General features: G+C 40.3%; 1 protein-coding gene and 1 pseudogene across 1 annotated transcript; both read right to left on the reverse strand.

The window, feature by feature from the left end:
- Nucleotides 1-810: 810 nt before the first annotated feature.
- LOC113027005 (liver carboxylesterase 4-like) lies at nt 811-11,764 on the reverse strand (annotated as a pseudogene).
- Nucleotides 11,765-13,881: 2,117 nt separating this feature from the next.
- Nucleotides 13,882-22,628, reverse strand: LOC113026990 (fatty acyl-CoA hydrolase precursor, medium chain-like). The gene is made up of 14 exons (XM_026176358.1): nt 22,356-22,628; nt 18,633-18,825; nt 18,415-18,556; nt 18,050-18,183; nt 16,062-16,215; nt 15,873-15,977; nt 15,663-15,761; nt 15,384-15,527; nt 15,206-15,283; nt 14,971-15,118; nt 14,708-14,857; nt 14,548-14,620; nt 14,076-14,299; nt 13,882-13,972 (listed from the first exon to the last, which is right to left on the reverse strand). Exons 1-13 carry the CDS (start codon nt 22,435-22,437, stop codon nt 14,113-14,115), a joined length of 1,689 nt encoding a protein of 562 aa, XP_026032143.1. The 5' UTR covers nt 22,438-22,628; the 3' UTR covers nt 13,882-13,972; nt 14,076-14,112.
- Between the last annotated feature and the right edge of the window lie 986 nt (nt 22,629-23,614).

Here is a 23,614-nt window from a genome sequence, read left to right on the forward strand (position 1 = left end):
CAGAGAAATAAAACTGGCATTAGAGAGCAAAAAGTCTGCCTGGCATGGCACGTCATGGTGGTGTTGGGGCAGATTACGACACACGATTGTGCAAAAAGTGAGAGAAAAGCCAAGAGAAGTAGGGCTTCCTCATATGAAGCAGTCTCCTTGTAAGCGCATGTACTGTATCCTGCGGGGTGTAACTGGATTGCACTGATTTTAAGGCACAGCAAAAAGCGATCAAAGTACAGCAAACTGTCTGTCCCACTGCTGTCAAGTCAGTCAGTGTCGTTGCCTGTAGGTTACGCAGACGGCTGCGTGTTGAGGGAAGCAGTATCCAAAAGCAGACGCGTGGAGGCAGATTGAGCTGTATCAATACCAATACTTTTAACCAATAAAGTGAGGTTATGTAGACGAGAGCAGCGAGTCATTATCCGTTTGCCAAATTTTGAAACCAGTTTAATGACCATTAAATCACTGTGATTTTTACTTTTCGCAGCAAAACACATCTTTCAGTTTTTCACGTAAATACATTGTAATGTAAATGTGCCGGTCTTTAAAACACTTTGGGTCAACCTCTGCTGTTTAAATGTGCTATAAAATATATAAAATATGTACAGAAAAGACATGACAGCCAACACAAAAATATTCAGACATTTTTCATAGTGCACGTTTGAGGTATATATTTTTAAATTAGTACCAATACCAACCCAAAAGATTAACATATTTTAAGAGATGGAATGCTAAGTTATCAGGTAACACTAGAAATACGCATAAAATCCCCATAGCTAAACAACTGCTCAGATTTCTTAAATGCACTACTGAAATATATTTCATTCCAGACAATTTTATCAAAAATACACATAAAATACAAACACTGTTAGTAGAGGTAATGCCTAACAGGCGACCTGCCAGCATCACCATTCACCAATCATAGTGCTTAATGTTAATCACTAGCACAATCACTGTGCTGTGTAAAAGAAACATCCACTCCTATATGAGTAGGATAGGTGTAAAGATGAAAAGCAGTTTTGCATCAGCCATGAAAACATGTAAGCTAATCACAACACCTAAAGTTTTATCAAGGCATGAAGTTAAGATGAGTACTGCAGTAGAATAATATACCTAAACTATAGGGCATATAATCCAGATTTCATCAAGGGGCACAAAATTTATAGAGTGCATGTTGGCCTACAATTACAATGCAGCTTTACTAATAGGAGGCTCTTTTTGGCTGGTGTCACAAAGGGTCATCACAGCAGTTAACTTAAACACCTCTTATGAGAAAAAAATAAAAACTGAAAAGAACCAGGATGTCACATCTGTTTATTTTAACAAGGTTTTTTTTATGTTATGACAGCTGCTCTCAACTAGCAACCTTTTATCTACTATTTTCTTTCACTTCCACAATTACACTTTGATTATAGTGAAGTAAAAACAGTTGCATTCGTTTATCGATGATCAATGTCTTAAACTATACAAAAACTGCTCTTGTCATTAACGAGGATTATTTGACATACCCTATGTTTACAGTGCTGGTTATAAACGGGAGACGTGGGTTTTGTGGAAAGGTGAGAATAGCGCTTTTAAAGAACACAATCATGGATTCTAAAAAATATATGTTAGAATGGAAATGATCAAGGTAACACCAAATGTTTTACCAAAAAGTGTTGTTCACTGTAACTAATATTTCATGTGTAAAGAATGGTCGCTAAATGAATTATGATTTATTCTAATTATTTTAAAAAATTGATGGAGCAGAGACCAGATGTGAGTTTTCTACAGCTCGCTGCGTTCTGCATTTTCCTCATGCTGTTTGATCTTCTCTGGGACGGTCTGAGTCAGGAAGACAAAGCGCTCCTTCTTCAGGTGCTGAGCAGTTACCTGCTTTTTTAAACCAATCGCCAGGTACTTTTCTTCTGCTCCATACTTTGGCCAGTGGACAAGGTTTTGCCCATCAGGAGATCTAAACACATATACATTTGTTATTAAGTTCGCCTCTGTCAGTACGCCCCAGGGTGGCTGTGGCTACAATGTAGCTTGCCATCACCAGTGTGTGAATGTGTGTCTGAATGGGTGGATGACTGGATGTGTAAAGCGCTTTGGGGTCCTTGGGGACTAGTAAAGCGCTATATAAATACAGGACATTTACCATTTACCATTCAGTTATTAAAAGTGTGAAGTGTGAAATTTACAACAGTTGGAAATTCCTACCCTGTGCGAGCAAAGTTCCCCCAGTAGCTCATCATGATCTTGCTCAACTGTTCCTCATCCTCAGGGCACGGATCTAAAACGATCATGTTGCAAAACATATTTTTCACACTTGGAAAACAAAACAGATCTAGCACTAAGGCAGATTTCTATGTTATCTTACCGGGTAACCTAACATGGGAAGTTGTGAAGCAAAATCCCAAAACTGTAAAAATTTCATCTCCGTGGTCAGTCCCGACAAAGCTTGGCCTTTTCTGCTGCAGGAATTTGGGAGGATGTTGGTACTCATACAGGTATACAGGAGCGCCTGCATCTGGAATTAGATGAATGTGTGTGATATTTGTTAATGAAAGTGTGTCACAGTAAACATCAAGTGTTGGGTTTTAAACAGATTTGTATAATCTTTCATTAAACAAATTAAATTACCTCTGTGAGCATTAGCAGCTTTAATCGCTGGAATGGTGAAAAACAAATCTCCAAGCATCTCAGTGTACCCATCTCTGTTTTTCACACGGTCGTCACCATTTCCAATATATTCATCAGCTATCACATCTCTGATAAATGCTGCTTTAGGCTTAAAGAAATAAGCAACACATCAGTCAAAGAAGCTCGAGCAGGTCGGGGACAGTAATATTGTAACATCAAGTAGTGTCTGCCTTACGTCGGGGTAGAAGAAGGAAACCATGTTCAAAAGAAATTCCCGATCTAGTCCTTCTGTCCAGTTTTGGGGAGCAAAAAACTAAGGAAATACCAAGCCAAATTACTTTTTTTTCAACATTACAAAACAACAACAAACTACATTGAGATCATGGAGCTTTTTATTTACATGTTCCTGTGACACTTACTGATGCAAGCATCCATCCACCTTCATCATTATTGACACCAGTCATGAATGGAACAGCATGGAGTTCATGTTTACGAAACAGCTCATCCACAGGTTTAGTCAGGAAATGTCCATCAACATTTACTTGAATTCTCAAATTTGGATCCTTGAGAGAATTAAATATACAAAAGTAAAAGGTGTGATAGCATGAACAGAGCTGAGGGAGAAATCAAAGGCTTCAAAGAAATATTGTAGAAGACATAATAATCATTCTCTATCATGTTTGCACCCATTACCTCACCTGTGTAAAACCCACTATAGTATCAATATCAAGGTTTCTCATGCAGTCACTGATCTTCTTTGTGCTTTCGAGACTGCAGCCAGATGCGTTTGCAATTGCCTGAGGTGAAATGGCAAATATTCTTCAAAAACAAATCCATTTTAATATTCTCATTATTCTGCAACAAAAATGTTTAACCCTCCAAAAAAGGAAGAATATGGATAATTAACCTGCGCCATTGGTAGAGGATCATTTGCCACAAATACATTCATTGCAGCTGTGCCACTCTCAGCAATAGCACGGTGAAACAGCCCATCAGACAGTGGTGACAGGAGCTGATGATTCAAGTAACACATCAAATATTAATTTTTGTTCTAGAGTGAAAAGGTTTATTTAAAGTTCATTTAAGCTGTAGATTACCAGAAGAGACACGCTCACTCCACCAGCAGACTCTCCAAATATGGTAACTAATCCTGGGTCTCCTCCAAAGTTGTGAATGTGCTGCTGGATCCACTTGAGAGCTTCAACCTGGTCCAGCAGGCCAAAGTTCCCTGAAATGTGCTAATCTCCAGTGCTGATAGAACAAAATGTTATTTTTATAATGTATTTTTCCTTATTGAAACATCTTTTTACAAGACACTTCTATTCATGTGTTATTGACAGGGCTAATAGAGCCAGGATTCTGAAAACCACTCTTGCATTCTATTTGTCCAGTTGGACAGTAGCTGCATATGCCACTTCCACACATTTGCTGAAGCTGAGTGATATGGTAAGGTAGTAAAAAATTTACCAAGCTATGTTTATACCTATAAACATAGCTTTAGGCCAACATGCACTCTATACCGGCTTCCTCCCACCGGCCAAAGACATGCAGTTTGTGGGGATAGGTTAATTGGATAATCCAAATTGCCACTAGGTGTGAATGTGCAAGTGAATGTGAGCATGAATGGTTGTCTGTCCCTGTGCGTTAGCCCTGCAATAGACTGGTGACCTGTCCAGGGGGTACCCCGCCTCTCGCCCTATGACAGCTGGGATAGGCTCCAGCGCCCCCCGCGACCCTGAAAAGGATAAGCGGAAGCGAATGGATGGATGGATGTTTGTACCTCGTGATAAATAAAGCCAACTTTCAATTTTTTATCTTATAAAATCAGATAAAAAAGAAGAAAAACAAAACCATAGTATGTTCTACTTTGATAACTTGAGTTCATTTACATTTCCATGGGTCCAACATCGAGGGAACAATTTACCAGACCTGGGAAGACTGGGGCCCTACTGCCTGAACAAGGGAGATGGGAGGCACCGTAGGGGTTGGTTACAGTGTGTGCCAAGGATGGAGACCCTGGGAGACTGATGCCCACTACTGAAGCTGGTGATAGAGACATGGAATGTCACCTTTCTGGTGGGGAAGAAGTTTCAGCTAGTGTGGGAGGTTGAGAGGTACTGGCTAGATATAGTCAGGCTCACCTGAAGGCGTGTCTTTGGCTCTAGAACCAGTCTCCTGGAGAGGGGCTGGAGTCTTTCCCAGTCTGGACATGCCCTTGGTGAGAAGCTTCGGGCTGGGGTGGGTATCCTGGTATCCCCTTGGCTTGCTGCCTGCACGTTGAGGATTTCCCGGTGGATGAAATGGTTTGTTCCCTGCACATTTGGGTTGGGGAATGGGTACTGTCTATCATCTGCCCCCATGCGCTGAACAACATTTCAGAGTACCTGGCATTATTGGAGTCCCTGGGTGGGGTGCTTGAGAGTGCTCCAACTGGGGGACTCTGTCATACTACTGGGAGACCTCAACACGTGTGTCTACTAACACCTGGAGGGACGTGAGTGGGAGAAACAGCCTGCCTAACACAAAACCAAGTGGTGTTCTGTTACTGGACCACAGTTTCTCCATAATGAACACCATCTTCAAATATAAGAGTGTATGTAATTACAGGTTGCACCAGGAAAGCCTAGGCTGCAGGTCAATGATCAAATTTGTAATCATATCATCAGATATGCGGGCGAATGTTCTCGGCACTTTGGTAAAGGGAGGTGCTTAACTGTCAAATGATCACTATCTCGTGGTGAGTTGGATCACATGGGGATGACGGTGGACAGACCTGAACCACCCAAATGTATAGTGAGGGTGCGCTGGGAACACCTGACAAGGCCCCGGTCCCGTACCAGCAGACTGAGAGACAGCTTCTTCCACCAGGCCATCAGACTGCTGAACACGTCATAGACACCTCAGCTTCACTACTGGAACTTTAACATTATGCACTCCATACTGTACAGTAATGCCACTGTTTTGCACATGTCTCAACTCTGTATATTTTTATATATTTTATTTATTGTTTACTCTATTTAATTTGTAAAATATGTGTATACACACACACACACACGTAGAAAAATATTTAGTATACACATCCAGAAATGCATATACTATTATATATTGTACATATATTTATTAGTTTCAGATGTAGCCATTCTTGTATTTTGCTTGTTTACATTATTGTATTTTGCACAACTCTGTTGCTTGTGAAGCTCGCACACAAGAATTTCACTCACATGTACTGTACCAATGTACCTGCACATGTGATGTGACAATAAAAGTGATTTGATTTGATTTGATTTGATTTGAAGGGGCTTGGTGCCTGTCATGGTGCTAACCCCAGAACTAGACAGTGTTTACCAGAGTTGAAGGGAGTCATCGCGCTGAAGAAGTCCTATTAGGTTTTGTTAGCCTCTGGAACACTATCAGGCAGCTCAGGAGGGGAAAGGGGTGCGTTACCGACACTGTGTAAATTGCAGGTGGAGTGCTGCTGACTTCAACTGACGATATTGTCGGGGGTGAAAGGAATACTGACAAGTCGTCCATAGCAGAAGTAAAGTCTGGGGACAAGTGGGGCACTGAGGCAGTTAAACATGTCCTTGGTGGCAGGACCCCTGGAATGGATGAGGGTCGTCCTGAGTTCCTTACGGCTATGGATATTGTAGGACTGTCTTAGTTGAGACGCCTCTACAATGCTGCGTGGAGATCAGGGGCTGTACCTCTGGATTGGCAGACTGGAATTGTGCTTCCCATCTTCCATAAGGGGGACTGGAGTGTGCTCCAGCTACTGTATATAGGGATCAAACTACTCGGCCTTCAGAGGAAATTCAATGCCAGGGTACTGGAATAGAGAGTTTGTCAGCTAGTTGAACTGCTAGAACTGTAGGAACAATGTGGTTTTTCTACTGGGTGCGGAACACAGCTCTCTATCGTCTCGAGGATATTTGAGGGTCTATCGCAGTTCGCCCAACCAGCCTACATTGGTTGTGTTGACTTGGAGAAGGCCTTCAGTTAAGTCCTTCAGAGTATTCTTCTGTGAGATGCTTCAGTAATATGGGGGCGTGAGGCCCATTGTCATGGTTCATTCTGTCCTTATACAACTGTTGCAAGAGCTTGGTTTGCATTGCTGACAATAAATCGTAATTGTTCCTCGGGGGTGCTGGACTCCACCAGGGTTGCCCTTTATCACAGATTCTGTTCATAATTTTTATGGACAGATTGGTGCTGTGACAATGAGCTTTCTCCCAAGGGTGGCTGCCCTCTCTCTTAGAGATGGCATGAGGAGTTTGGCCATTCAGGATGGACTAGGAGCACTCTTCTTCCAGATCAAAAGGAGCCAGTTAAGGTGGTTTAGGCATTTGACTAGATGCCTCCTGGACACCTCCTTGGTGAGGAGTTCTGGGCTCCCAGTGTTCCACTGGAAGAAGGCAGCTGGGGGCAACCCGTTGGAGAGATTATGGATGGATGGAGTTTATTTACCTGAGAAAACCCAGAATTCCCAAGCGATACTGGATCAGAACCACAACCACTTCTTGGTAAGCAGCCAAGGCAGAGCCATCATATGTTGAAGCTGATCCCAGCGTAAAGCCCCCACCATGGATTGAGACCATGACCTAGAAAGAATAATAAAAGAGCTTTCCATCAAAGATAAGAGGATCTTTTGGAGTCTCAGTCAAGCTACAATAACTAATCTTTAAGAATTTAAACTTTAAACGGACAAGAACATTTAAGTTTACATTTTAGATGATAAAATGTACAATTGAGTTCTAAAGATGGGTGTCTTTACTGAGATTGTGTTTAGGCATCCCTCAAAACCTACAGCAAAAGATTCTTACTGGGAGCTTGGCATTTTTAGCTCTGTTTGCAGGAGTGTAAATGTTGAGGTAAAGACAGTCTTCAGAGATGTCTGGTACACAGTCAGAAATAGGGGTACGGAAGGGGTACATTACTGTGCCCCAAGGTACAAAAATGACATTAATACAGTCTAAGGACAAATATTGGACCTCGGGGTAACTATCTGTACCTTTTTTAGTGTCTGAAAGGTACATACATGTTCCTTAATTGTGAAAAGTACTTATTTGTACCCATTCTTTCAAAAGATAAAGTACAGGTTGATTAAGCACTTTTTGATTAGAGTTTTTTTATTTTTATTATTTTTGACAAAAAGCACCCTTAAAAAAAAGCACCCTTATTGAACTCGGAGTGCGAGTTGAGCCCATCCTCACAACATCAAACAAAAAGTAGAAGAAGAAACTCAACGAATAGCTGGTGGATTCTAGAACTTTCTGTAAATGCAGCAGGTGCCATTTTGTTTTATCAACGGAGGGAGATGAATTACGAACTTGTCCGAGGAACTCTTAACAAAAATACAAGAGTGGGGCTTAGATGTCACCGAAGCTGAAGCTCAGCGTTTCAGAGGTAAGTTTTATTTAAAGAAAAATGTAGCATAATTACTAATTATTGGTTTAGCCTAGCTTAACGTATATTAGCAATTTAGCTAGTTTCGGCACTCTCTTAGCTCAAATTATGTCTTTTTACAAACGTTTTTACAAACGTTTCATGTGTAAAGTTGAGGTCACAGTTCTGAAAAATGTGTACACATAGTATTTGTATAAGTTTGAACTTATATATGTGGTTCAGCCACAGTCTATAGGTTCGGTAACCCCTGCGCAGCGGAACGGCGCAAAATTTGATTCCCTGGTAGCTGAATGCAGTTTACCGTTAGTGTATTAATGGTTTAATAAAATCACGTTTTTACATCCATTCCAAGGCCATCAACACACATGGGCGGCTGAATATAACGTCTAAAGGAAATATCTTGACGCCGCACTTGTTTAAAATATAACAAGGGTGTCGCAGCTGGGGTTTGATAGTCGCGTTTTAAGCAATGTGGGAACTTTTTCAGCATGTAATCGGAGCTTGTAATACGGTCCTCCGGGTGTTATCGCTATAAGTAATCGGTCTGAAAGAACAGACGGCAGAAACTGTCGGAAATCTGGAGAAAGGAGTCACCTTAGTAGTGAATATTAACAAATTACAGCATTCTAGTCTTTTTTTTTCTTCCAAACTTGAAAGGGCACAAAAGCATGCTCAGACTCTGCTCTCCTGTGTCCAGTAGTCCCAAACAAACATCTAAATTTAAAAATGAAAACTTTGCATATCGAGAGGATTCACTCTAAAGATTTGGTTTATTTTATTTAATTTACTTATTTTTTTTTAATGAATATTTCTTTGAACTGAAAGAAGTATTACAAAAGGTTTTAATGTGTGTGATACACGGTTTTTACCCATGTAAAAATGTGGTGATAAATATTCTTACATGGAATTTAGAGTTTGTACTACCATTTATCTTGCAGACAATGAGGTTGATGGTGACACAGTTGACTGCGGTCTTACTGAGACTATGGTTGCATACCTTTTCCAAGGATCCTTCAAAAAGCAGGTTAAATTCAACCAATTTGTGTCAAGGATGAAGGAATCTTCAGTGACGCTGACTCTACAGACTGTCTCTCCAGAAGACTGGCAACCATCTACTTCGTCAACTTCAATAAGGTATTTTCTTATTTATAATGAAGTTAGTATGTCTGAAACATACATGTTGGCCGTTATGCACTTTTAGGATTTAGTTAATATGATCATTGTTTCTACCATATGTATTGTTACTGTAGTGTTTTATACTTCAATTCATGCAATAAAAACAAACACTTAACTGTTTTCACAGCAATGAAAATACTTTGAGACTTTAACCGATACGAGTTCTTTGTGATGCACAGATCGTGTCAGCTCTAATTGTATATTTAGTCTTATGTTGGGTTTCTAATCTGTTTTGACTTTCTCTTCTCACTCTTGCTTTCTTTCAAGGGACCATGCGTCCAAGGAGAGGATTTATTATCCATAGACGCCCACTTAAAGGTCTTACAGTGCCAATATCAGAAGATGCAACCAGATACCATGGTGGTTCATAACCATATGCAGCAAACGTTTGCTTGGCGGCAGAAAGAAATTGCAAATGGTATGCCTGTGGAGGATGTGTTGAAGAAGTACCCCTTCTTAGGGATGCCTACTGGTGTAAGTCAGAAAGCTGAATTGAACTTGGAAATAGCTGTCACATTTAACATGTTTATAGTAGTAAATTTTATTTGCCCTTGACCTTGTTTTCTTCATCTGTCCCTCTTTCCTTTTTTTTTTTATGTTCATGTAACTTCTTACAGTATTGTTGTTAAATTCTATAAAAAAATAATTATGCAGCACCATACATAATTAATATCAACTTTAGATTATTTCATTTTCATACACTGTTATTTTGTACTGAAAATTAATTAACCAACAACGGGTAATGTAAGCCAGCGATTTCGTGAAGGGCTCTCATGTGTTGCAGCAAAGGTGATTGACGTTACACGAGGGAAAACCCCACTCTACCAGCTCTACCTTGATGCAAGAGAGGAGGCTCTCACTGATGACCTACCAGGTATTTGCTTTTTTTTTTTTTTTTTTTTTTAACTTCAAGGCTTCCATTTTATATAATTTTTATAGGTAACTGGAAATGCCAGATAAAATGCATGGGTGATCTTGTGTTTTGTTGTTTGTTTGGCAGATCTTGACACAAGGGCTGCACTTTTATTCCTGCCATACGTCTTCAAGGAGAAACTGGATCTCTTTGTCATACTTGGAGAGGTGTGTGTATTAAAATATTTAGTCTATATAAAAGGAAAACAAATGTATCTTTTGTTAAGAGACTAAGATATTGCTTTCCTCTACCTTCTCTTTTGACTTCAAAGGTTTATCCTAAAACCCCCTATCCAACTGTTCAGCTACTTCATGAAGACTGGAAACCAGTGTTCTCCAGAAGCGCTCCAAACATTGTGAAGTTGGATGGCAGTGAAGTGTGCAGAAGCTCGTGTATTTTTGAAGCAATCATCTCTTCTTTCTGCTTGTATTTTGTCTTCAACCTTGCTTACCCAAAACATCTGAAGAACACCCTGATTTTTCTCCAAAAGTACATTGTGAAAATAGATGAGGGTGAGGACCGGCCTCTACCAATCACAGTCACCAGACAAATAAATCTTCTGTATTGACCACCATGCCTCAGCCATATCAGTGCTCCAAATGTGGCAGAAGAACCTTTAGTTTGACAAAGCTTATTCAGCACATAGGTGATGCCAATTTTGATATAACCTGTGGACTCAGTGACTGCTGTTCTTCCTTCAAAAAATATGAATCTTTCAGACGACATGTGTATAGGAAACACAGAGAACAGGTGTTGTGTTAATATTGACACAATGTGGGTCTTTTGTGGAAAAATTCTCATTCCTCTGTTATATGACAACCATTTTCATTCATACAGTGTTAGAGTTGATAGTGAATGGACGTTGCTAAAACCTGGACAGGAAATTGATGTTGCAGCTTATGACACATACTGTGTTGATAACAGTTTGTATGTAACAGTTAAGCAATGTATTTAAGAAGGTAATAAATGTGACAAGTATTTTTGACTTTGTATCTTCAATTTTTCAAATCTTGAGAGGAAAAATATAGGAAATCTGTGTGTAGATACTGAACCTGTAGAAAGACATTTTTGTACTCCTTTTAAGGGTTCTTTTTTGTACTTTATACTAAGGGTACAACTTTGCCCTTTAAAGTACAGGTTTGACGTGTAAAAGGTACAAATTACAAGGGTACAAATCAGTACCCACAGTTTAGGGTACAGAACGGTACCTTAGAGGGTACCACCCCAGTGACAAGCCATTGTACCCTTATAGGTACATTTCTGTACTTTAATTTCTGAGTGTGTACTTCTGCCAGCAGTGCACCGAGTTTATTAAGCATATCCAAAACAGCTTCTTTAGACTGAATGCACCTTAAAGAGAGACAATGCTAATTTTACAAATAAAGCCAATAATTCCTCCAAGTATGTTGAAGTTCACATTTCTTACATTGGTGGCTGTTTAGTGGCATCTCTTGCTCCTTCCCATCTTTCTGCAGGCTGAGGTGGAGCCAGTCTCAAGGAAGGGCCAAGGGGTGGCTTGGCAAATGGGACACCCAGGTATGCATGGACGCCAGTCTCCTTCCCTTTCACACTCACATACTCACCTTTCAGGCTCCCGAGCTTTGTGTGGACTGCAGGTGCTGTCAGGATATTAGAAATGACTGAAAATCTTCACATAAAACTTTATATTTAAATAAAATTTCCCGTGAAAAGTACTTTTCTCAAAACATGCAATATCTGATTGCTGTCTACAGCTTGTTGTCAAAAACAAACAATAAAAAGTCACATTTTGCTGTGGACTATGTAATTCCTGTCATTATTGATTATTTAAATTCTGATTTTTACATTTTTGATGCACACCATTTGGTGGATTATGTTAATCGAGCTCAAGCTACAGAGACATGCCTGTTACTTTGATAGTCTGGTGTCTGGTGTTCAGTGTTTTCATTTTGCTTGCCCTTTGTCTCATTATGTTTGATTAGTTCAAGCTGGGTGTCCCTCCTGTTGTCAGTTCCCTTATTACTCCCTTGTGTATTTTAGCCCTGTTTTTTCCTCTGTCCGTTTTTGCGTCGTACACACTCTTTGCTGTGTGTTACACCAATGCTCCTAGGAAATTCCTAGTTCTCTGTTTGCTGCTTTAAGCCATTAGTTTCCTTGTTCCTTAGTTTTTTGGTTTTATTTTCTTATTTCTGATTCCTTGTTTTCAGTTTGGTTTTCTGTAAAAGCATAGAATTATATCCAGCAATAAAGCTGCCGTTTTCAGTTAACATCTCGTGCTTGAGTGCTGTGTTTAGGTCCTACATCCTGACACACAGCTGTACATTGGCATTTAAACTACATGACCATTTTTATTACTATTATTTTTTGTTTGTTTAAGTGGTTTAAATGATCTGACCAAGTGTGATACTTCATCATTTATTTATTTTTTTAAAAAAGCTACTTGCTCACACGGCTCTGGTTTTTTGTTTTGCCATAGACTTCCTTTGATGTGTGTTGCGTCTACAGTGACCCTGGTAAAGAAGCAGAGTTGAAATCTGCAGAAATCTGTTTCTGTTTATTCACAATCACAGCAATACTCCATTTACTCCTTATCGGCATAAAGTTAGCAAAAAATATTGTTTGTTTGTTTTTAAACAGCTTTTTTTGCCAAAGAAAAATAATAAAAATAAAAATAATTAAAAATTGTACGGTCCAATTTAAACAAAACAAAGTCTGATTAATTGCAACCTGTCCTTCTAAAACATTTGACCTACAATCGTCTCACATGCTTGGTTCTTTGCTATCATTCACCTTTGAACAGAGTGAATAGCCTTTGCAGGTAAGAAGTCACCTGGACTTAGAACACAAAAGTTGATGTTTAATTATCAGCTTTTAAAATGACTATTGCTGCCATAATACCGTTGATTACTGATTGATTAATATTGTCAGATTTAAACACTAGTTTTTCAAAAAGCAACTCGTGCAAAAAAAGGAAAAGAAAAACATGTACTACATGTAAGTTTAAGGAACACACGCATTACACAGAAATTAGGTGATGTCACAAAGACCGTTTTGCTAAGAACTGCTTTATCCTACTTACCCTGAAGATCTGCAACAACATAGATGAATAAAAATGATATTAAGAAGAAGAAAGACTGCTTTGCATGCAGCTTCATGGTTGGCTCTGTGGATTGCGAAACTCTGCAGATTTCCCAATAATTGAGCGCAGAGCCAAGAAGAGGAAGTATGTCCGCTTATGAAGTTTTCTCCTTTTCTCTTTCACAAAGAGGAAAGGGTAGTTTCTGCAGCAGATATGACGTTATTCAGCCAAACCATCACAGGACTAAAGTCCATTCTAGAGTCTAAACTTTAGGTTCACTCCAGGTCTCACTCCAGAACACTTTCTGCTTCGGATGTCCTGCGTACTTTGCCACTATCGTAATTCACAAATTCACAACTTTTTCTTGCAATCCTTTTTTTTCGTCGGCCTGTCTGAAAAGCTCAAAATGTGAATTTGGTTACAAGTTTACTGATTTGAGCACATGTTGTGCACAGGCTCTTGAACTATGATACAGTAATTAATACAAGTGCAGTTGTTTTTGTTTGCATTGCATTTCTCATGACCCACACAGATACAGAGGTGTTGACACAGTTGCTTAAGAGGACTTCGGAAGGTTGAATGTACACAACATGAAATGTTAGAATTAAAACATGAAAAAAAGGCATGTTGCATCTGAAAGTATATTCTAGGGAATGGAGTGCTAAGTTTGCAGTTAATACTAGCACAGGTCACAGACAAACAAAATGCTGCAAAATTGGTTAATCAAATCTTTTTATTTTATAAATGTTTTACAAAACCTATGTTTACAGCGCTTGATTTAAAATATCCTGATACCCTGGATTCAACTAAAAGAAACAAAAGAAAAAAACAAAATATTAATTTAATATTAGAATATGGATAATCTTCACAAGACCTTTAGATAAGGGAATTATGGTTTAGTGTAATTACTTTAAAATTGATGGAGCAGAGACCAGATGTGAGTTTTCTACAGCTCGCTGCGTTCTGCATTTTCCTCATGCTGTTTGATCTTCTCTGGGACGGTCTGAGTCAGGAAGACAAAGCGCTCCTTCTTCAGGTGCTGAGCAGTTACCTGCTTTTTTAAACCAATCGCCAGGTACTTTTCTTCTGCTCCATACTTTGGCCAGTGGACAAGGTTGTGCCCATCAGGAGATCTAAACACATATACATTTGTTATTAAGTTCGCCTCTGTCAGTACGCCCCAGGGTGGCTGTGGCTACAATGTAGCTTGCCATCACCAGTGTGTGAATGTGTGTCTGAATGGGTGGATGACTGGATGTGTAAAGCGCTTTGGGGTCCTTGGGGACTAGTAAAGCGCTATATAAATACAGGACATTTACCATTTACCATTCAGTTATTAAAAGTGTGAAGTGTGAAATTTACAACAGTTGGAAATTCCTACCCTGTGCGAGCAAAGTTCCCCCAGTAGCTCATCATGATCTTGCTCAACTGTTCCTCATCCTCAGGGCACGGATCTAAAACGATCATGTTGCAAAACATATTTTTCACACTTGGAAAACAAAACAGATCGAGCACTAAGGCAGATTTCTATGTTATCTTACCGGGTAACCTAACATGGGAAGTTGTGAAGCAAAATCCCAAAACTGTAAAAATTTCATCTCCGTGGTCAGTCCTGACAAAGCTCGGCCTTTTCTGCTGCAGGAATTTGGGAGGATGTTGGTACTCATACAGGTATACAGGAGCGCCTGCATCTGGAATTTGATGAATGTGTGTGATATTTGTTAATGAAAGTGTGTCACAGTAAACATCAAGTGTTGGGTTTTAGGCAGATTTGTATAATCTTTTATTAAACAAATTAAATTACCTCTGTGAGCATTAGCAGCTTTGATCGCTGGAATGGTGAAAAACAAATCTCCAAGCATCTCAGTGTACCCATCTCTGTTTTTCACACGGTCGTCACCATTTCCGATATATTCATCAGCTATCACATCTCTGAGAAATGCTGCTTCAGGCTTAAAGAAATAAGCAGCACATCAATCAAAGAAGCTCGAGCAGGTCGGGGACAGTAATATTGTAACATCAAGTGGTGTCTGCCTTACGTCGGGGTAGAAGAAGGAAACCATGTTCAAAAGAAATTCCCGATCTAGTCCTTCTGTCCAGTTTTGGGGAGCAAAAAACTGAGGAAATACCAAGCCAAATTACTTTTTATCTTTGCTGTTGTTTTGCAATTTTAAAATTATATTGAGATCTTTATTCAGAAGTTTCTGCAACACTTACTGATACAAGTATCCATCCACCTTCATCATTATTGACACCAGTCATGAATGGAACAGCATGGAGTTCATGTTTACGAAACAGCTCATCCACAGGTTTAGTCAGGAAATGTCCATCAACATTTACTTGAAATCTCAAATTTGGATCCTTGAGAGAATTAAATATACAAAAGTAAAAGATGTGATAGCATGAACAGAGCTGAGGGAGAAATCAAAGGCTTCAAAGAAATATTGTAGAAGACATAATAATCATTCTCTATCATGTTTGCACCCATTACCTCACCTGTGTAAAACCCACTATAGTATCAATATCAAGGTTTCTCATGCAGTCACTGATCTTCTTTGTGCTTTTGAGACTGCAGCCAGATGCGTTTGCAATTGCCTGAGGTGAAATGGCAAATATTTGTCAAAACAATTCCATTTTAATATTCTCATTATTCTGCAACAAAAATGTTTTTAACCCTCCAAAAAAGGAAGAATATGGATAATTAACCTGCGCCATTGGTAGAGGATCATTTGCCACAAGTACATTCATTGCAGCTGTGCCACTCTCAGCAATAGCACGGTGAAACAGCCCATCAGACAGTGGTGACAGGAGCTGGTGATTCAAGTAACACATCACATATTAATTTTTGTTCTAGAGTGAAAAGGTTTTTTTAAAGTTCCTTTGACTGTAGATTACCAGAAGAGACACGCTCACTCCACCAGCAGACTCTCCAAATATGGTAACTAATCCTGGGTCTCCTCCAAAGTTGTGAATGTGCTGCTGGATCCACTTGAGAGCTTCAACCTGGTCCAGGAGGCCAAAGTTCCCTGAAATGTGCTCATCTCCAGTGCTGATAGAACAAAATGTTATTTTTATAATGTATTTTCCCTGATTGAAACATCTTTTTACAAGACACTTCTATTCATGTGTTATTGACAGCAGCTAGTAGAGGATTCTGAAAACCACTTTTGCATTCTGTTTGTCCAGTTGGGCAGTAGCTGCATATGCCACTTCCACATATTTGCTGAAGCTGAGTGACACGGTAAGGCAGTAAAAAATTTACCAAGCTATGTTTATACCTTGTGATAAATAAAGCAAACTTTCAATTTTTTGTCTTATAAAATCAGATAAAAACACAGAAAAACAAAACCATAGTATGTTCTACTTTCATAACTTGAGTTCATTTATATTTCCATGGGTCCAACATCGAGGGAACAATTTACCAGGCCTGGGAAAGGGTTACTATGGCCCCAATGCTTGAACAAGGGAGATGGGAGGCACCGTAGGGGTTGGGTACAGTGTGTGCCAGTGGCGATCAAGGATGGAGACCCTGGGAGACTGATGCCCACTACTAAAGCTGGTGATGGAGACATGGAATGTCACCTTTCTGGCGGAGAAGAAGTTTCAGTTAGTGTGGGAGGTTGAGAGATACTGCCTAGATATAGTCAGGCTCACCTGAAGGTGTGTCTTTGGCTCTAGAACCAGTCTTCTGGAGAGTCTAGTAAAAACTTGTGTGAGAGGAATTTAATAAGGCCATGAAAAAAGACTCAGATCTTATTGGAGCAATTCTGGAACACTATCAGGCAGCTCAGGAGGGGAAAGGGGTGCTTTACCGACATTGTGTAAAGTGCTGGTGGAGTGCTGCTGATTTCAACTGAGGATATTGTCAGGCGGCAAAAGGAAGCAGGACCTCCTTTCTCTCACTGACATGTCTCCTGTAGCAGGAGCAGAGTCTGGCGACAAGTGGGGCACCTAATGCTTAACCAGGGGAGAGTTCACTGAAGCAGTTAAACAACTCCTTGGTGGCAGGGCCCCTGGAGTGGATGAGGTTCGCCTTGAGTTCTGTAAGGCAATGGATATTGTAGGACTGTCTTGGTTGACACGTCTCTACAATGTTGCGGGGAGATCAGGGGCCATACCACTAGACTGGCAGACCTGGGTTGTGCTTCCCATCTTCCAGAAGGGGGGATAAGACAGTCTGTTCCAATTATATGGGGATCACACTCCTCATCCTCCACAGGAAATTTTATGCCAGGGTTCTGGAATAGAGAGTGTGTCAATTAGTCGAACTGCTAGTACTGGAGGAACAATGTGCTTTTCCTCCCGCTCCTCCCGGGTGCGGAACACAGCTCTTTGTTCTCTCGAGGATATTTGAGGGTCTATCGCAGTTTGCCCAAGCAGCCTACATGTGTTGTGTTGACTTGGAGAAGGCCTTCAGTTAAGTCCTTCAGAGTATTCTTCTGTGAGAAGCTTCAGTAGTATGGGGGTGTGAGGCCCATTGTCATGGTTCATTCTGTCCTTATAGAACTGTTGCAAGAGCTTGGTTTGCATTGCTGACAATAAATCGTAATTGTTCCTCGGGGGTGCTGGACTCCACCACGGTTGCCCTTTATCACAGATTCTGTTCATAATTTTTATGGACAGATTGGTGCTGTGACAATGAGCTTTCTCCCAAGGGTGACTGGCCTCTCTCTTAGAGATGGGGTGAGGAGTTTGGACATTCAGGAGGGGCTCAGAGCACTCTTCTTCCAGATCAAAAGGAGCCAGTTAAGGTGGTTTAGGCATCTACTAGATGCCTCCTGGATGCCTCCTTGGTGAGGAGTTCTGGGCTCCCAGTGTTCCACTAGGAGGAGGCCACGGGGCCGACCCGTTGGAGAGATTATGGATGGATGGAGTTTATTTACCTGAGAAAACCCAGAAGTCCCAAGCGATACTGGATCAGAACCACAACCACGTCCTGGTAAGCAGCCAAGGCAGAGCCATCATATGTTGAAGCTGATCCCAGCGTAAAGCCCCCACCATGAATCCAGACCATGACCTAGAAAGAATAATAAAAGAGCTTTCCATCAAAGATTAGAGGATCTTTTGGAGTCTCAGTCAAGCTACAAAAACTAATCTTTAAGAATTTAAACTTTAAACAGAGAAAACTGTAATGTAAACTTAAGTTTACATTTTAGATGATAAAATGTGCAATTGAGTTCTAAAGATGGGTGTCTTTACTGAGATTGTGTTTTGGCATCCCTCAAAACCTACAGCAAAAGATTCTTACTGGGAGCTTGGCATTATTAGCTCTTTTTGCAGGAGTGTAAATGTTGAGGTAAAGACAGTCTTCAGAGATGTCTGGTATTTCTGCCAGCAGTCCACCGAGTTTATCAACCAGATCCAAAACAGCTTCTTTAGACTGAATGCACCTTAAAGAGAGACAATGCTAATTTTACAAATAAAGCCAATAATTCCTCCAAGTATGTTGAAGTTCACATTTCTTACATTGGTGGCTGTTTAGTGGCATCTCTTACTCCTTCCCATTCTTCTGCAGGCTGAGGTGGAGCCAGTCTCAAGGAAGGGCCAAGGGGTGGCTTGGCAAATGGGACACCCAGGTAGGCATGGACGCCAGTCTCCTTCCCTTTCACACTCACATACTCACCTTTCAGGCTCCCGAGCTTTGTGTGGACTGCAGGTGCTGTCAGGATATTAGAAATGACTGAAAATCTTAACCTAAAACTTTATATTTAAAAAGAATTGTTGATCGAGCTACAGCTACAGAGACATGCCTGTTATAATGCACATTTACTGTCATGGCAGTGTTTGGTTTTTTTTGGTTTAACATTACTTGTTTATTATTGTTCTTGGTTTTGGTTATCCTTTTTCTCAAGCTCTCAGTAATTTTAGTTCTCCCTCCATCAGTTTTCATCTTAACCTGTGTTTAGTTTCTGTTCCCGTGTCCCATGTTCCCTGTCTCTTCCCAGTCAGCTGTGCCACCTTGTCAAGTCTGTGTCTTCTTGCCTGTCTTGTGTTTCCTGTTTTACTTTAATAGTCTCATTGTTTTGAGCTTTGCTTGCCCTTTGTCTCATTATATCTGATTAGTTCCAGATGTGTGTCCCTCCTGTTTCCCATTCACTCGTTACTCCCTTGTGTATTTTAACCCTGTGTTTTCCTCTGTCCGTTGTCGCGTTGTACACCCTCTTTGCTTTTTGTTACCTCAGTGCGCCTAGGAAATTCCTAGTTTTCTTATTTCTTGTTTTCAATTGGCTTTTCTGTAAACCTGTAGAATTATTTCCTAAGGGCTCAAATTGTGGTCATAAATATTTTGTATTTTTAAATCAGATGCATAGTTGTGAACTGAGTTTTGTAACCTTGTAAACAAAAATATCTGAAATTTTTATGTTTTTGCATCTATACATGAGAATTTGTGTGTATGTAAAAAAGATTTACACAAGTTACAAATTTTTTATGTTAAGGTCTGGTTACAGATACAAAGCCATAAGCTATGTGTAGAACTCTGTGCTCAAGTTCTTTGGCTGTGTGAGTTTCAACTTACTAGTTTGAATTTTGACTTTATTTTTCTTTCTTTCAGCTGATTGGTCAATGTCATGTCAATCACAAATTTAACATTCCAATCAGAGAACAGATTGTGTTTGAAGGGGTGCTTTACTGAGCTTCAGGTCCTGGAAGGGAAGCTGGAGGATCTCTATATGAATATCCCATAAGGTTCATACAAGCTAGGTCTCTTAACTTTCAATAACTGTTGAAAGGATAATTTTGTGCTATACCAGAAATATCTGGTATAGCACCAGATATTTTACTTTAGTATGACTTTAACACAAAGTCAGGGCTGACCAGGGACCATTGCTGTGAGTCACACTGAGCAGAATAAAGACCCTTTCACAACGGAGGCACTCATGGCTAACTAAAGCTGGGCACACACTGTACAATTTCTGGCCCATTTTGAGCCGTTTTTCAGTCGTGCGACCGTTTTGGGGATGGGCCTGAATTTCGCCTTAATCGTGTGTTGTGTAGTATACATTTGGTAACGAGAAGCGACTAACACCTCACAACCAGGTCCCGATCATCAATGGTCACAAGAAAATCAAACCTGTTCGAAATCCTGTCGCCCCTCGTGAGGGTGTCAACGCAGCCTCTCACACTGCACACGCACAAACAGAAACGAAAGTGGAAAGACGTAGTAGCACGACAGTGCAGCGTGTGATCTGGACTAGAGATGGACTGATCCGATATTACATATCGGTATCGGTCCGATACTGACCTAAATTACTGGATCGGATATCGGAGAAAAATAAAAAATGTAATTAAATATCCATTAAATATCACGAAAGCACCTCACAAAACTTGCAACACACCGTAACTCACCTCAGAACATTAGCAGTCGGAGCAGTATGCGTCACGTGATAGAGCGGCTGTGGCATGCGGGACCTGTCGGTGGTCTGGATAGCATTTGGAGCTTCGCTAGCAACCTGGCATTTCATCTCCGACAAAGTTATCCCCGAGAGAAGTAAAGCACGTGTGTAAGTCCATCTCTGAATGTTTGTAAAGCATTCCCACGTTAAGCTTAACGAGCGACTGCCTCTCGCTCTCCGGCTGCTACTTCAATCGTGAAACTGCTTAAATGATCAGCTGATCGGCTTTTCTGTCGCGAGTCTGTCTCTCTTGTTTGTTTTTGGTCCACTTTGCACCAGAAAGAGGAAACCAGCGGCTGAACAACAGCAGCACGTTTAAGCTTGATAAGCTGTTGTTAGAATTTATTTAATATTACTTTCTACTCCAGGATCTTTTTCTACGTAGCTGACGGCTGGTAACAAACACAACAGAAGTGCTCCAGGATGCTAGGCGCAGTGTTGAGCTTTTGTTACCTACTGGCTACACAAGTCAGGAAGTACCGACGACCGGATTTGGTGTGTGGTAGTAACAGGTAAATGAAATTTACTTTTCAATTATTTGAATATATATGAGTGCCTGTGTATAAATACACAAACAATACACATATGCTTTCAATTGTGTAATTTTAGTGATCTAGTAGCTCTGTTTTGGAAGTTCAGTTAACGCTAGAAATGCATTTTGGAGTTTGTACGTGCTTTGTCTCTAGGGGCCACCGTATATATTTATTTATAAACATATATAAATAAAACCGCGTTTGTTTTTTTTTACATTAGTAATTCATTCTGTGCATAATTTTATATTGTTGTTAATAACAAATTAATTTAAGCAACAAAACAATCTGAAGATCCGGTTGGGAGTCGAAAGACCCGGCTCTTTTTAGTGAGCCGAGCCGAAAGAGCCGGTTCTCTAAAAAGAGCTGGAAATCCCATCACTAGAACCTGCTTGTCTTTTCAAAACATGTTTCTCTCTGACATTATAACCTCTACAAGAGTTTGTGTTGTATTATCTTCAAATGTTCAATAAAAACATGAATCGCTCATTCATAAAAAAGAAAGCTTTGTAACTATCCCAACTAGTGAAGAGTGTGTCATTTCCGCTTATCCTTTTCAGGGTCGCGGGGGGCGCTGGAGCCTATCCCAGCTGTCATAGGGCGAGAGGCAGGGTACACCCTGGACAGGTCGCCAGTCTGTCGCAGGGCTGTGATACTTCATCATTTTTTTTATTTTTATTTTTTTTTAAAAAAGCTACTGGCTCACATGGCTCTGTATTTTTTTTTTTGCCATAAACTTCCTTTGTTGTGTATTGTGATCCTGAAAAAGAAGCAGAGTTGACCATGAAATCTGTTTCTGTTTATTCACCGTCGCTGCAATACTCAATTTATTCCTTATCAGCATGAAGTCAGCAGAAAGATTTTTTTTAAAAACAGCCTTTTTTGCAAAATGAAAATAATAACAATAATTAAAATTTGCACGGTCCAGTCTTTTAAAACCGTCGTCTCACATGCTTGGTTCTTTGCTATCGTTCACCTTTGAACAGAGTGAATAGCCTTTGCAGGTAAAATGTCACCTGGACTTAGAACACAAAAGTTGATGTTTAATTATCAGCTTTTAAAATGACTATTGCTGCCATAATACCGTTGATTACTGATTGATTAATATTGTCAGATTTAAACACTAGTTTTTCAAAAAGCAACTCGTGCAAAAAAAGGAAAAGAAAAACATGTACTACATGTAGGTTTAAGGAACACACGCATTACACAGAAATTAGGAGATGTCACAAAGACCATTTTGCTAAGAACTGTTTTATCCTACTTACCCTGAAGATCTGCAACAACAACAGCACAGAGGAATGAAGCGGATACCAAGAAGAAGAAATTGTGCTTTGCATGCAACTCCATGGTCAGCTCTGTGGATTGCGAAACTCCGCGGATTTTTCAAAGAGACAGAGGAAGTGCGTCCTCATATGAAGGTTTCTTCTTTTCTCTTTGACAAAGAGGAAAGGGTAGTGTCTCCAGCAAGATATGACATTGTTGTGTGGTGTTAGTTCAGCAAGTATTACACACACACGCAGGTAGGAACAGAGGATTACCGGAGTTGACTCCTTTCTTTATTTTTCTTTTTTTCTTCTCCAAAACCACAACCAGAACAACATACTCACTAGCGCCCTCTAGCGCTTCTGGTAAATGCATCTACAGAACAAATGCAATAGTATGTGTGGACACAACATCTCCCCCTTTGAACAAGGACTTCTTATGTGAACCTGACTTCATCATTCTGATGTATGTCACCTAATACACTTTTAACATATTTCACATTACTCAGTAACATTCACTTTCCCATGACAAAGTCTTGGGTCCAGCAAGGTGGGTTCCTCATCCTGGTGGGTCTAAGCCTACTATCAGACTCAGAGTTAGATGCTAGATCAGTTCCTGGTTTATGACAGTCCATTGTTGTGTCAGAATCAGTACCTGCGTTCAGCTCTGACAGAGCCGATAAGTGTGAGGCGTTCCAGGTCCGTCCATCATCCAGCAAATAAGTGTTTGGTCCTTTCCTTGTCATGACAGTCCTTGGTTTGGAAAACTTTAACTCGCCTTTCTTTACCTTCCACGGCTTCCTAACCCGTACCTTGTCACCAGGCTGAAAGTTGGATGGTTTGGCGTGTCTGCGAGCATCAGTGTATTCTTTCATTTTCATTTGCTTATTCTTAACTCTTTCGCACATGGTATGCCTCTCTGTCTGAGGAACAGGTATATCCATTACCTGTAACTTTGTTCTCATTCGTCGTCCATGGAGCAGTTCTGAAGGGGAAACTCCAGTTGTTGAATGAAGGGTTGCTCTGTAGTCCATCAGGTAAGTTCTCAGGAACGATTTCCAGGGTTGTCCTTGAATCGAGGCAGTCTGTAGGCAGTCTTTAATGCATCTACTGAATCTCTCAACTTCCCCATTAGCTCTTGGGTAATACACTGAGGATCTCAGGTGTTGGATTCCCCTGCTTTTCAGGAAGTCAGTGAACTCAGCAGAGAGAAATTGAGAGCCATTGTCACTTATCAGTGTCTTTGGATTCCCTTCACGAGA

Source organism: Astatotilapia calliptera, chromosome 7, assembly GCF_900246225.1.
Source record: "Astatotilapia calliptera chromosome 7, fAstCal1.2, whole genome shotgun sequence".
NCBI lineage: Eukaryota > Metazoa > Chordata > Actinopteri > Cichliformes > Cichlidae > Astatotilapia > Astatotilapia calliptera.

Coding starts and splice junctions, on each gene's coding strand:
- LOC113026990 (XM_026176358.1), bottom strand. CDS start 22,437: ATGGAGTTGCATGCAAAGCACAATTTCTTCTTCTTGGTATCCGCTTCA. Junction 18,826..22,355: donor TGTTGTTGCAGATCTTCAGG/GTAAGTAGGATA, acceptor ATATCCTGACAG/CACCTGCAGTCCACACAAAG. Junction 15,284..15,383: donor GTGGATGGATACTTGTATCA/GTAAGTGTTGCA, acceptor GTATTTCCTCAG/TTTTTTGCTCCCCAAAACTG.